We start from the raw sequence: 14,643 nt of genomic DNA, 5'->3' as shown, positions 1-14,643 counted from the left end.
CAAAGTAGCTGTGGAGACGGTTAAATTGCTGGGACAAGAGCGGAGAATGGTGGTTGACAGTGGAGCCGCGGTGTCGGTGATGTCAACTGGAGCATGGAATGGACTGAAGAAAGGTTGCCGAAATTGGATGGAGGTGGTGAAAAGGTTAGGGAAACCTAGGTTCGAAGTGATCGATACTTCGAAAAAGAAGATGCGTATCAGTCAGCAAATCGAAGTACCGATTCAAGTGAGAGATAGAAAGGCGGAAGTAGTTTTTCAGCTCGTTGAGAACGATGCTGAAATAATGCTGCTTGGAACGAACGCATTCGAAAGTATTGGAGTTTCGGTGGAGTGGAAACAGGAAAGAACGGATGTGCAACAGAAGAAGGGAAAGAGAGATGCGACGAGTAGTGAGGAAAAAGAAGGGGTGAAACCAAAGAAGAAGGTGTTCACGATAGGAAACCTTGGAATCCGTGTTGGAAACATGGATCCTACCAAGAAAACGGTGGAGAAGAGCAAGGAAATCGCTGTGGATACAGTGACGGAGGAGAAAAAAGAAGGGATGAAGCCAAAGAAGACGGTGATTAGAGAATCGAAGATTCTCATAACTCCGAGAATCGGCGTGAAGGGGAAATCCATCTTTGAGTATCGGAAAAGTGCGCTGGACACGTGGAAGAATAGATTCGATTTTGCGAATGTGGAATCGATCGTATTCTTGTTAGAGCTCACGGAGGACGAGGAGACGAACCAAAAGTTGGGTGACTTGGTGCGAAAGTTAGCGGAGGAAGTGAAGGAGATCACGATCATTCCGTACAAAATGGATTGTGCAAAATCGAGATTGGTGGAAAGTTGGAAACGGAGTTGGATAACTGCCGGTCATGGAGCGATTCGGCTGCGAGTGCGGGCGAAAAGTTCAAAACGTGGGAAGAACTGCTGGAGTTCCTGGAGGCGAGGACGACAGAGAATGTGGTGGTGGCCCAACTGAGAAAGGAGTCGGTGACTTCGGAGCCACGGATAAAGGAGAACAAATGGAGTCACCAGTGATGTCATCTTGGTGGACAATCCAAATTGTTAATTAATTGTTTTGTTTTAGTAGTAGTGTAAAATTATGATAGTATTTTGCATTGAGGTCTCCTAAAGACAACTTTTTGATTATTTTGATGTTAGGGTGGTGTGACTGAGTTTAGGCTAGGTGGTGTGAGATAAGGGGAGAAGAATGTAAGTCGTATCTGTGAGAGTACTCGAACCGGTCGGGGCCCGGTTTCTGTAAAGGGGGGGAAGTTGCCGGTGGCAAGGTACCCTCATAACCCTGTAGTTCTCCGAGTCCTCACAATAAATACGTAACGACACTCCGCCAAAGCCTCACGCGCCTACCGTAACCTCAGCGCGTCAGTTCACGTGGACACGTGTACTCCACGTGGCAACAAGTAGTTTCCTGAAGTCGGTTGGCTTTCAGAGTTAGTTCTAGTTTTAGCGTTGGTTGTTTTGTAAGTTTATCGCTCTCTTTATTTATTTTCTTGCAATAAAGTAAATTTATTGTAAGAAATTGTGTATTTGTCGTCATATTGTATCAGGACCCTATCACCCCGTATTCGTACGCGGGCAACTCCGCCACATTATGAGAACTGAAATGATATCTCCCTTTCCGTTTTTTTATATTCAGTTTTCTATTCTTCCTTTACTGACTTCGATTGTTTCAGATTTTCCAAAATGTCTCGAAGCAAACCACTGGCTTATCAGTCCTCCAAAGCAGTCCTAGAGTATATCAGTTTTTGGAAGAGGTCAGTTGTTCTCACGCATAAGCCTAATTTCAGTTGTTAATTTATATTTCAGAAAACATTTTTATACCATGTGCCCAGCAATCAGAAAAATGGAAGACATTTTGCCCTATCACCTTGAATTAGTCGAGCTGTTTCGTCTGTGTCAAGATGATATCATAATGGCTATTGATTCTTTTCGATTTCATTTTTGGGAGTATAAGGGAAACCAAATGGTTATGATAAACCTTTCGACGGATGAACGTGTTGTCCGGCTAACCTATTTGGGACCCGAGCAGGCAGCGGAAAAATTTTTATTGTATCATTTAAGCAGAGAGGGGACACGCATCAAGAATGTTAAGTTGACTGTGAGTGTGTTTTGTTGTTTCTTCATTTCAATTTATAATAATTTTCAGACCGGACCAGAGTTCATTTCGAAATGCATACCAATAGCTATCAAAAACATGACTGTTATCAGAACCGATGCATGGTTCCCAACAAGTGTTCCAATTGAAAATGTGGAAGTAGATACTACAGTTCGAGAAGAGACTGTAAGTTTTAAGTTTTAAAAATAATCATAACTTTTAGTTATAATTTTAGCTGAAAATGGCGAAACACGTGACAGTGGAAATTCCGAGGCATATCGCAGAAAGAGCCAACCCAAAAATATTATCAGAATGGAATTGTAAATCGATCCGAATTGAGTCGTGGATGAAAAGTGAAGAGATTGCGGACTACTGTAACAAAGTATCAAAAAGAACCGATAGACCGATTGGAAGTAGGTTGATGGCAATACACAGTCCACCTGTAGAACTCGTGTTTGATATTCTTCACTCAAAAATGAATGCCAGAAAGACAATGTTGAATGGCAGGTGAGTAGTTAAGTTATGATTTTTGTCAGCTATACAGAATTCAGAAAATGTGCAACAATTGCAATCGATGAGTCGACAGAGTTGAACGTATACGATTCGAGAGGACGTATACGATCCTATGTGGTTGTGGAAGTCTGTGCGAGAGGGACTGCAATCGACAAAGTTGTTTGATAATCTTGTTTTTCACTATCTTTGAGTTTCATTTAATCATAATGTTAAAATCGCATTTACCGAATGACATAAAACTATTATTCTTCAGAAACCGTCTTAATAATTGTCAGGTTTTTTGTAAAGCGCACTGCTGATGTGTTTATTGTTTGAGGAAGACATCTAGGCCTAGGAGATTCCAAGATATGACGTGGCAGACGGACAGTCTCGGAGACCTTTAAGGTTTATATGTGTGCGTAGACCGAGATTCGGGACGTGGTAAGTAGCTATTGTCTACTGCGGCAGTGGGGATATTTGATGTTTGTCGATGGGTTTCATTGCCTATTGATGGAGACGTCGAGAGATTATGACGTGACAGATGGACTGTCCGATTCTTGGAGGGTTTGCAGATTCTACGTGTGTGTGGTTACACCGAGATTGGTGACGTGACAGATAGCCATCGACTAATGAGGTAGGGCGAGAAAAGAGGAATCAGAAAAAAACCCCGGGTAGAAAATTGAGTAGCGCTAACAAAAATGCTACCTTATGACTCAGCCGGTAAAAAATTTAGAAATCCGCTTAACCCTTCCCAGCGCATCCTGTTAGAAATACGAATATTGTTGGTTATTTTTTACCACACGTTTCAGTTATGTTCCCAAGATATTTGAGAATGGGTGCGCATTTGCTTGGCAGATAGAAATCGGTTAGTGAGGCATCAATCAATGTGTGTTGAGGACCCTTTTATGAGAGAAGCAACCGTGTCGGGGCTGCTGAGTCCACAGAGATCTCACCCATTATGTTATTTGCTTCTGGCAGACAGTGGGTTGGTGACGTGGCAATCAACCAGCACAGATGTCGATTGGAAGGAAAAAAACGAGATCTTGTCCGAAACATTATTTGTTGGGAACTGAAGTGAAAGATCTCTTTTCCCTTTTTTCTGTTTTCTATTCTTTCTTTACTGACTTCCACTGTTTCAGATTTTCCAAAATGTCTCGAAGCAAACCACTTGCTTATCAGTCTTCCAAAGCAGTCCTAGAGTATATCAGTTTTGGGAAGAGGTCAGTTGTTCTCACGCATAAGCTGAATTTCTGTTGTAAATACCACTTTCAGGAAATGTTTCTACGCCATGTGCCCAGCAATCAGAAAAATGGAAGAAATGTTGCCCTATCACCTCGAATTAGTCAAGCTGTTTAGTATGGCGCGAGACAACATAATCATGGATATTGATTCTTTTGGATTTTCTTTCTGGGAGTATGAGGGAAATAAGATGCGCATGGTAAACCTTTCGACGAAAACAGGTGTTGACCGGCTTACCAGTTTAGGACCCGAGCAGGCAGCAGAGAAGTTTTTATTGTATCATTTAAGCAGAGAGGGGACACGCATCAAACATGTTAAGTTGACTGTGAGGCCGTTTTATTCTTCATTTCGACATAAAACAATTTTCAGACCGCACCAGAGTTCATTTCAAAATGCATTCCAGTTGCTATCAAAAGCTTGAGTGTTTTCAAAAACATGACTGTGTTCAAAACCGATGCATGGTTCCCAACAAATTTTCCAATTGAAAATGTGGAAATCGATACTACAGTTCGAGAAGACACTGTATGTTTCAAGTTTTGAAAATAATCGCAAGTAAACTCTCATTCATAATTTCAGCTGAAAATGGCGAAACATGTGACAGTGAGAATTCCGGGACATGTCGCAGAAAGAATCAACAGAGAAATAGTATCCGAATGGAATTGTGAATCGATCCGAATTGATTCATCGATGCGGAGTGAAGAGGTTGTAGACTACTGTAACAAAGTATCAAAAAGAACCGATAGACCGATTGGGAGTAGGTTGATGACAAGACACAGTTCACCAGTGGGATTCTTGTTTGATATTCTTCACTCAAAAATGAATGCCAAAAAGACAGTGTTTAATGACAAGTGAGTAGTTGAGTCATGATTTTTGTCAGCTATGTATACAGAATTCAGAATATGTGCAACAATTTATATAGACGAGTCGACTGAATTGAACGTATACGATTGTAGCGTTGATCGTTACTTTGTGGTTGTGGAAGTCTGTGCGAGAGGAACTGCAATTAATCAAGTTGTTTGATATTCTCATTTTTCACCATCTCTGAATTTATTTTAATCATAATGTTGTTTTTAACTGGAAAATTGAAATTTCTAAATCCCATGAATTATTGCTCTATAGAAACCGTTTTGATTATTGTCAAGTTTTTTTGCAGAGCTAATATTTTCATTGTTTGATGGAAAACCTCTAGGCCTAGGATATTCTTATGACGTGGCAAACGGACACTTTGAGTCTCGGAGACCTTGTGCGTAAACCGAGATTACCGACGTGGCAGGTAGCTATTGTCTATTGAGTCAGTGGGAATGTTCAGTGTTTGTCGACCCTTCCTCTGCAATTAAAGAACAAAAAATATAATTTTTCAGTGCTCTTATCTTGACAGCAGTGGCTGCACTATCATTAGATCACACTTGGTACAAAAGTAAGCTTCCTGCTTTTTAATTGTCTGTGTTTCCAAGTTTCCTTGAAGTCAAAACCCACTATAATCACAATCTAAACCTCTGTTTCTCTCCATTTTCAAATGTAAATAACTAATATTCTGTCTCAAATGTATTTGGCATTTTGAAATTGAAAGTTTGTTGTCTGAAAGAGGGAGCCTATAATTAGGTGTTAGAGACAACGCTCTACTCAGCGCGCCTTCCCAATCTTTTCTCTATTATTCTTATTTCCATGGCAGAAGGGTTATTCTTCGATGCAGAGTATCTCACCAAATATCCGAATCTAATGCTTTCAATTTTCGGCTTTGTTACCAATTTCATCCACTTGGGTATTCTACTCTTATCGCGAAACCATTACCCAATTGCCACATGTCTTATTGTTCTTTGTGTCCTAGATATAGCTATATTATCAACAGTGGCTATTGCTACAACTGTCACCATGTTCACATAGTGGATCTTGTATATAGACTAACGACTGAAGGAATACATTGTGACGAATGGGGTTCTGGGGGCTCGCACTGACTGGAAACACTTTGTAGTGAAACCTAGTATGACTCGATACCTCAAACTTGGGTAATTAAACCGTTTATTATAACAATAAAGAGATCTAAGTTAAAATAAACAAGGATTGAACAATTGAGATGTAAGCTTCTTGGGAAGCTTACCAATTTAAAGATATGGAGAGGAAACTTCTTGATGAAGTTTCCTAGAGATTGGAAGGTGAGGAAAAAAAAGGGGAAAAGGGGAGAAAAGGGGAGAAAAGGGGAGAAAAAAGGGGAGAAGCTTTTGATACCAGCTTCTGGTGGAGAATGGTAGGAAAGAATGAAACAATCTCGCACTCGCCCCCAAGGGGCGTGGCCAGACTGTCTCATGATAGATTGAGAGGAGGAGAGAAAGACAGAAGAAGAGAGAGTGTTAGCCAGGAGCTAAGAGAGTTCTCTCTTCTTCAACATTTGAAGGTGTTGGGGGGAAATAGTGTTGACTCTTTGAGAGTCACGAGACAGAGGTCATTCAGAGAGAGGGGGAGAGAGGGTCCCTTATGTGTTGGGACCGTCTCTCTTTCCCCCAGTGAATGACGTGAACGATTAGAGGAGGAAGGTACTCAGATGTTCTGAGTACATACATGCAGTTTGTATACCAATTGCCTCATGGCTTCTGATTTCAATGTCCTTTATTCAAATCCTCTCATTTAAAAACGTGTTGAGTTGGAGTCATAAAGTTGCAGCGAGAGTATCCCGAGCTATTTTAACTATCTTTTTGACAATTAACATTTTGATTTTCTCCTCATTTAGAATTGTTGCTTTTAATATTCCACTTGTGAAATGCGGTATGGACGACTACTTTATAAATTATCTATTGGATAACTCAAACTGGAACACAAAATTAGTGTGGATTGCGGAAAAGTTAGAGTTATGCTTAGGGATGACAAGATTTTTGTTGATGATCGTTATTCCTTTTATTCTGCTTATATTCAGCATCTCACCAGTAAATTCTTTACCAAAAAACTCATTGAGTCACTTTCGAGACTTTGTCATAACTAGTAGTATATTCTAATTTCAAAATATTCCAAATCACTTTTTAAAAACGAATGTTTCAGGTCGTACCAAAATCAACAAACTCGAAGTCACGATTTTAACTCCGAATTAAAACATTGCGGGAATTCTCTATTTGCTTCCTGGTCAAAATATCCTTCGATGCGTTCAAAACTATAATTGACACGTCGAACCTTTTTTTTTTAATGTCTTGTTCTTAACAAAAGTATCAGCACGACACGCGTCGTTCAACTGCGCTCTGCTTAAATTATACAATACAAACTTCTCCGCTGCCTGCTCGGGTCCTAAACGGGTAAGGCGATAAGCACGTTTTATTGTCGAAAAGTTATTTATAAGCATCTTATTTCTCTCATGCTTCCAAAATCTAAATCCAAAGGAATCAATCACCATCATGATATTGCCATACATTCCAGCTTGACTAACGAGGTGATAGGGCAAAATTTCTTCCATTTTTCTGATTGCTGGGCATGTGGCATAGAGATGTTTTTTGAAATAGATATTTACAACTGAAATTGGGCAATAAAAAACTGACCTCTTCCCAAAACTGATATACTCTAGGACTGCTTTGGCAGACTGATAAGCCAGTGGTTTGCTTCAAGGCATTTTGAAAAATCTGGAACAGTCAGTAAAGAAATAATAAAAAACAGAATAGAAAAAACTGAAAGAGAGCTGTCACTTCAGTTCTCAGCAAATAATGGGGCGGACAAGCGGTCTTGGCAGTACATCGCCTACTACATTAATTCTCGTTGTTTCTTTGCAGTAAACCTCTGTGTTGGTTGGTTGCCACGTCACCAACCCACTGTCTGCCAGAAGCAAATAACGAAATAGGTGAGATATATGTAGACTCAGCAGCCCCGACACCGTCACTTCTCGGTCTCTCATCCAAATAGAGGTTCTCAAAACACATTGATTGATTTCTCATTAACCGCTTGCTATCTGCTAAGCAAATGCGCACACATTCATTCTCAAAAAACGTGCATGCATAACAATTGCGATGAAAAATACATGTTTAACATGGCTGTTCGAAATTAGATCATGCCTTGTCACTTTTTTCCAAGTGAATGAAATTAGGAGAAAAAAAATCAACAATAGACTTATTTCTCATTTCTAACATTTCTAATTGGCTTCAACGCCCCGAATTTCGACGGCCCGATTTTCAACGGCCCGACTCTACTGCGGTTTAGATAAATATTAATGATGGCGATGAGACGTGGTAATGAGGTGGTAATGACTCAACCATCACAGATGATCATTGGATAATAAGGCTGTGTGAATATTTTATGTTTGTTGAAGGTTCTTCTTCGTTTTATTGGTAGGCGACGGACTGTCGAGCCCGCAAAGATCTTGTCCGTAAAATTACTTGCTGAGAACTGAAGCTCTCTTTTGTTTTTTTCTATTCTGTTTTCTATTTTTTCTTTTCTGACTTCACTGTTCCAGATTTTCCGAGATGTTTCGAAGCAAACCACTGGCTTATCAGTCTGCCAAAGCAGTCCTAGAGTATATCAGTTTTGAAAAGAGGTCAGTTTTTTATTGCCCATTTTCAGTTGTAAACACCTATTTCAGAAAACATTTCTATGCCATGTGCCCAGCAATCAGAAAAATGGAAGAAATTTTGCCTTATCACCTCGAACTAGTCAGCCTGTGGAGTATGGCGCAAGATCATATTATCACGGGAATTGATTCTTTTGGATTTTCCTTCTGGGATAATGAAGGAAATCAGATACGTATGAATAACCATTCGAAAAGGAAATTTGTTGACCAGTTCACCTGTTTAGGACCCGAGCAGGCAGTGGAGAAATTTTTTTTGTATAACTTAAACAGAGAGGGGACACGCATCAAAAATGTTGAGTTGAATGTGAGTGTGTCTCGTTTTTTCTTCATGTTAATTTATGAAAATTTTCAGAAAGCACCAGAGTTCATTTCGAAATGCATTCCAATTGCTATCAAAAACATGACTGTGTTCAAAACCGATGCATGGTTCCCAACAAATATTCCAATTGAAAATGTAGAAGTAGATACAACACTTCGAGAGGACGCTGTAAGTTTAAAGTTTTGAAATTATATTAATTTCCAGTTATTTCAGCTGAAAATACCAAAACATGTGACAGTGAGAATTCCGGTATATGTCGCAACCAGAATCAACGCAGAAATAGTATCAGAATGGAATTGTGAATCCATCAAAATTGATTCACCGATGCAAAGTGAAGTGATTGCTTACTACTGTAACAAAGTATCGAAAAGAACCAATAGGCCGATTGGAAGTAGATTGATGGCAAGACACAGTTTACCCGTGAAATTCGTACATGATATTCTTTATTCAAAAATGAATGCCAGAAAGACAATGTTGAATGGCAGGTGAGTAGTTGGGTAATGATTTCTGTCAGTCATATAGAATTCAGAGAATGTGCAACAATTTCAATCGACGAGTCCACTGAATTGAACGTGTACTGTTCTACCGATGATCATTACTTTGTCGTTGTGGAAGTCTGTGCGAAAGGGACTGCAATCGAAGTTTTTTTGCATTTTTCCATGATGCACGGTCTGTACTGGAAATAAAATTATTGGTCAACCAAGAAGTATCTTCCTCTCAATATTGCTTACTACGAAAAGTACAAAAAATAAGTCGTTCACAACACATATCGATCAAGTTGTTTGATATTCTCATTTTCACCATCTCTGTATTTCTTTTAATCATAATGTTGTTTTTTACTGGATTGTGAACCCCATAAATTATTGCTCTATAGAAACCGTTTTGATTATTGTCAGGTTTTTTTTGTCGGCGCAGCTGCTGTATTCATTGTTTGAGGGATGACCTGTAGGCCTAGGAGATTCCCAGATATGACGTGGCAAACGGACACTTTGAGTCTGGGAAACCTTGCGCGTGAACCGAGATTAGTGACGTGGTAAGTAGCTATTGTCTACTGAGGCTGACTATGATGGAGACGTCGAGAAATGATGACGTTGCAGATGGACTGTTCGATTCTCGGAGAGCAGGTTCTACGTGTGTGTGCGTATACCGAGATTAGTGACGTGGCACGTCTACTGAGGCCGTGGAATTGTTCAATGTCTGTTGAGGGACCATGTTCCCGAATTGAAGAAAAATACCAAAAATTGATGACCGCAGGATTCACAAAAAAAGGCAGAAGGTTTTATTTCAAAATAAATCTCAATTTAGTCTCCGAACACTTTGATAGTGTCTCTTTTCAATTATAACATTTTTCAAAACGTTTATGTTCAAACTAACAAAAAAAGGATAAAAGTGCAGACATCTTATGGAAAAATGAGTAAAATATGTAGCAAGAAGAGATCTTCTTGAATGTAATAGCTCTTTATTAGAGCACGTTTTCAACTTTCACATTCCTCGGCTTCGTGTAATCCGCTGCTTCCGACTTCGTAATAAATGGAAATCCAGCGTTACAGACAATGATGATTCCAGTGATAAACAGAAACAGGATTGTCCACTGGAAATACAAATCTTGATGAGTAACCAAGAAAACCCGATGACCTACCTGCTCAGGAGTGTTATCCGGACAGATAATACTAACAATAATCGGCGCTAAAAACTGTACAACATACGCTGTAAATGAGATGACTGCTATGGCAAAGTGCACGTGTTGCAGGCAGCGCTGGAAGAGAATTGGTGGCCTAGGATCCGACATCAGGGACCTACCAACTGAATGCACTTGATGACTCCCATAATATTCAAACCGGAGGATACAATAGCGAAGTTGAATGCGATTTGAGCAACGAGGCGGCTTGAGGTGAATGCCATCACGACTAACCCGGCGGCGAATCCGATTTGAGAGGTTGCGGCGAAGAAGACAAAACGGGCCTGGAATTTTAACTTATTTTCAGATAATCTGGGCATAAATAGATTGCTGAAAACATAAGGATTCTGAATCTGGTTTCAGATTTTCAAAAAAGTGAAATCGAACCGAGTTACACGTCATCGTATCTCGGTCAGTTTATAAGCTACAAGAATTTTGAAAACCGATTCAGAATCCTCACGTCTCCACCTTTCTGAAAATACAAATTCAATTTATTTTAGTATGTCTGGATAGCTGAAAACGGGACGATTCTGACTCTGGTTTCAAAATTTCAGAAAAGTGAAATTGAACGGAGTTACAAGGCTGTAAATTGTCTCAAGTAAGAAAAAGCTTTGTAACTCAGTGAATTTTCAATTTCTGAAAATTCTGAAAACAGATCCAGAATCCTCACGTCTTCAGATTTCTAACCATACTATTTTCATCCACCCACCTTCTCCGACAAAAACGTGAGCTTATCGGAAACCTGCCCCGCTGCGAACTTGATTATAGCCGATAGTATGAATGGAAGCGCCGACAGAAATCCAGTCTCCCTGACGTCGAATTTTAGAATCTCTCTGAGATAAGTCGGTCCGTATAGTGATAAGACGAAGAATCCCATATTCCCGCCAAAACAAGACACCCATGTGATGATTACGGTAGGATCTGTGCAGACGGCCAGGTAGGGTACAGATTCTTTGATTTTCTCGATTTTTCCGGTAGAGATTTTGCCGAGTTCTTTTTGCGAGACGTTTCTGGAAATTTGTGTTTTGTTAGGGTGATATTTTGATACCGAAAAAAGTTAATCGCCTTATGCAAACGGTCAATGTATGCAAATGTGAACACGCTCCATTGTAGTCGGAGAGTGTCTGTCTGTCTGTGTATCTCACTGTCCCGATGTCCACGCACTCCACATTTTATATCATTTTGTAGAAAAAATCTAGAACTTCAATTTAGTAGTTGACAACTTTTTTGTAGGAGCTCTACGAGGAGTTATATTGCTTTGAAGTTGAGCCCAGTCCCTGAAAGCACTTGCAGTCTGCTCACTTCGAACAACCATAACTTTAAAGGGAGCGCCCGTACAAAAAAGTTGTCAACTACAAAAATGGAGATCTAGATTTGATCTACAGATTGATATAAAATTTGTAGACGTGGTGTAAGAATGGGCGGCGTGGCTTCTTGTTGAAAATCACCAATTTTCAGATTTTTGGAAAAAAATTTTTCGAAATGTTTTGTGAGTCTCAATAACACATCACGGCGTCTGTTTAACATTTATTTTAGCTTTTTTGTCTTTTTTTAAATGTATTTGTGTATTTACGCTCCGCCCCCAAATGAGAAAGTGTGCCGCAGGATTGGGTAAAGGGCGGGGCCTCGGATATCGTACCGCAGTATTCCTACGGAGGCTACAGTAACCCGAGCTACAGTAACCTATATTTCGCAATTTACGTATATACTTGCTCACTACAGTAACCCGCAACTACAGTGATCACACAGACTTCTAGAACTACTATCATCAGAAACAATGAGTCAATACTAAATACAGTAACCTAGTTTTGTCAAAACGGTCTCACGACTACAGTAACCCTTTCAAATTTGAAAAAACAACTCACCTATGCAACTTTGGATCATCTGTATAAGTGAACCAAAACAATCCATAAACCACAAGAGTGAGTGCTCCAAACAGATAATAAATGGATCTCCATCCGAGCACCGACTCACAAAGTAACCCGGACACAGGCATACAAATGATATTACTCAGTTGTAGTGCACACGACAGTATCGCCATAAACGTGTTGGCTTCTCGACTCGGCGCCCACACACCTGGCACCACGCCGACTGTGGTGAACATGATGGCGGAGCCGACGCCTTGGAGGACGCGACAGATAAGAGATGCGGAGAATCCGATGGTGACGGCGAGGGGGAAGAGGATTGCGCCGGCGGCTGAGATGAGGCCAGAGATGGTTTGTACGTTACGGAGACCGAGGGAGCTGATGAGTGGGACTGACGGGATGAGTCCGATGAGACCTCCGATCGCGGCGCCCGAGAAAAGCAAAGACTTTTCCGTGTTTCGCTCGAACCAGTGGGTGTCTGGAAGTGGAATTGGTTAGGGGTGTACGGTATTAGGGTGCTGTAGCTACCAGGGGTACAGTAGGTTACAGTAGCCCATTGTAGTCGGATGGTGTCTATTTGTGTATCCTGTTGTCCCGATGTCAACGTACCCTACATTTTACACGAAAAAGTCGAAATTTTTTTTTTTTTGGAAAATCTGAAAATTGGCTATTTTTAGCAAGATGTCACGCTGCCCATTCTGACACCACATCTACAAGTTTTATATCAGTGTGTAGAACTAATCTAGATCTTCATTTTTGTAGTTGACAACTTTTTTGTAAGAGCTCTTCCCAAGGAGTTATAGCACTTTGAAGTTCAACCCACTGTTTTCCGAGTTTCCGCGGCTGCTTACTTAAAATGGCCATAACTTGCTAGGGAGTGTCCGTACGATAAAGATGTCAACTACAAAAATGAAGGTCTAGATTTGATCTACGCAATGATATAAAACTTGTAGCCGTGGTGTCAGAATGGGCGGCGTGACACCTTGCTAAAAATAGCCTATTTTCAGATTTTTCGAAAAATTTTTTTTAAATTTTTCGTGAGGCTCAAAAAAAACTCGGATACCGGGCGGAACGGAAATTGGCAAATTCTAAATTTTTAAAAAACAAATTTCCAAAATTTTGGAAAAAAATTTCCGAAACTTTCATTTCCACGCATCCCTGATATGCAGTTGGTGTGTCTTTCTGTTTATCCACATGCCCACCTTTTTGTCTGTCTGTGTGTCTGACCTCCCAAATGTCCAGATGTCCCACCACAATCCCACCGCACTCCAAACTACAGTTCCACAAAATTCGAAATTTGAATTTCCCGCGCGACCCACATCTTTTTATGGGCGGTATCTATCAAAAAACGGTCAACTACAAAAATGATCTACTAGTTTTGATCTACAAAATTATACAAAATTCAAAAAATTTGGACACGATTTGGGGGCGTGGCATCATTTCAAAGTTGGGTGATATTTCGAAATTTTTGTTTAAAAAAAATTTAATCGGTGGCCTAGTTATTCCCCGGTCTTCGGCCACCAATTAAATATTAGATCTACCTGTATAATTAGTGAGTCTATGATGATCCTCCACAATATCCTCCATACAAATAACAGTAAAATTGAATGTCAACGTGTTCATCTGGATGAATGTAAGACATGCCAATCTGAAATTTCTCTGTGGTGGCCTAGAAATCCAAAATTTGGAATTCTAGGCCACGGGGGGACTCACGTCAAAACCATAATGTAGAGTCTCGTTCGATTCCAGAATACAAAGTTCGACGTCTTCCGAATATCCGGGAACGGGTACTCTTCAGATAACGTCGTCGGGTGCACTTCACAATTTTTGAGCATTTTGAAAATCTGAAATTTTCTGAAAATCGTTTAAAAATCGCCTAAAACGGGGAACAAAAAAATATGACATTTCAAAATGATTCCCCGAGTACTTATAGTCTTCCGACACCACTTTTTTATGATTCCTCTGACCTAATTTGCATATTCCATGTGTTTCGAGTAGAGTCATCACAATAAGTTTTCAGGCGTGGTCATTGATGAATGGTAAGTGGCCTAACAGTACAATTGAACATTCTATTAGGGTGTTTCATAAGTGTTTGCACTTTTTTCAATGTTCTGCGGTTTCACCCCATGACATTACTTTGTCCTTTTTTATTATTAACAAGTACTGTTACCCTCAACAAACATTCCTGCTTTGCAAGTCCCTAGAACAGCGTACCATGGCAGAAGTACTCGCCAAAGATCGCAATGCTCTAAAAAGGTGTTTTCTGCTAGGATACCAGGAGTGAGTGCAAAGGAAACTCATCGAAATGTAAGCGAAACCCTTGGCAAGGACATCATATATCTTATTGGACAGCATCAACTTGGTTAAAAGACTTAAAAGAAGAAGACTACAATATTGATGATAAGTCCCGTT

General features: G+C 40.1%; 5 protein-coding genes across 5 annotated transcripts; 4 read left to right on the top strand and 1 right to left on the bottom strand.

Moving 5' to 3' along the window:
- Positions 1–46: 46 nt before the first annotated feature.
- Positions 47–964, top strand: GCK72_020907 (uncharacterized protein; the record flags this gene model as incomplete). The annotated part of the gene is made up of 1 exon (XM_053733875.1): positions 47–964. One exon carries the CDS (start codon positions 47–49, stop codon positions 962–964), a length of 918 nt encoding a protein of 305 aa, XP_053582788.1.
- Positions 965–1,689: 725 nt separating this feature from the next.
- Positions 1,690–2,779, top strand: GCK72_020906 (uncharacterized protein; the record flags this gene model as incomplete). Its single annotated transcript, XM_003106360.2, has 5 exons — positions 1,690–1,760; positions 1,813–2,104; positions 2,153–2,287; positions 2,337–2,608; positions 2,653–2,779. 5 exons carry the CDS (start codon positions 1,690–1,692, stop codon positions 2,777–2,779), a joined length of 897 nt encoding a protein of 298 aa, XP_003106408.2.
- Positions 2,780–3,742: 963 nt separating this feature from the next.
- GCK72_020905 (uncharacterized protein) lies at positions 3,743–4,852 on the top strand (the record flags this gene model as incomplete). Its single annotated transcript, XM_003106522.2, has 5 exons — positions 3,743–3,813; positions 3,866–4,157; positions 4,202–4,354; positions 4,409–4,680; positions 4,729–4,852. 5 exons carry the CDS (start codon positions 3,743–3,745, stop codon positions 4,850–4,852), a joined length of 912 nt encoding a protein of 303 aa, XP_003106570.2.
- A 3,413-nt stretch (positions 4,853–8,265) lies between these two features.
- On the top strand, positions 8,266–9,374 carry GCK72_020904 (uncharacterized protein; the record flags this gene model as incomplete). Its single annotated transcript, XM_053733874.1, has 5 exons — positions 8,266–8,336; positions 8,382–8,673; positions 8,722–8,856; positions 8,902–9,173; positions 9,218–9,374. 5 exons carry the CDS (start codon positions 8,266–8,268, stop codon positions 9,372–9,374), a joined length of 927 nt encoding a protein of 308 aa, XP_053582787.1.
- A 776-nt stretch (positions 9,375–10,150) lies between these two features.
- Positions 10,151–14,066, bottom strand: GCK72_020903 (uncharacterized protein; the record flags this gene model as incomplete). The annotated part of the gene is made up of 7 exons (XM_053733873.1): positions 10,151–10,279; positions 10,328–10,444; positions 10,489–10,650; positions 11,076–11,376; positions 12,232–12,709; positions 13,773–13,879; positions 13,945–14,066. The coding sequence occupies 7 exons, from the start codon at positions 14,064–14,066 to the stop codon at positions 10,151–10,153; spliced, it is 1,416 nt and encodes a 471-aa protein (XP_053582786.1).
- Between the last annotated feature and the right edge of the window lie 577 nt (positions 14,067–14,643).

This window comes from Caenorhabditis remanei, chromosome V (assembly GCF_010183535.1).
Source record: "Caenorhabditis remanei strain PX506 chromosome V, whole genome shotgun sequence".
In the NCBI taxonomy this organism is placed as follows: Eukaryota; Metazoa; Nematoda; class Chromadorea; order Rhabditida; family Rhabditidae; genus Caenorhabditis; species Caenorhabditis remanei.
Note: the sequence above shows the minus strand (reverse complement) of the source record. Positions and strands in the feature narration are given on the sequence as shown.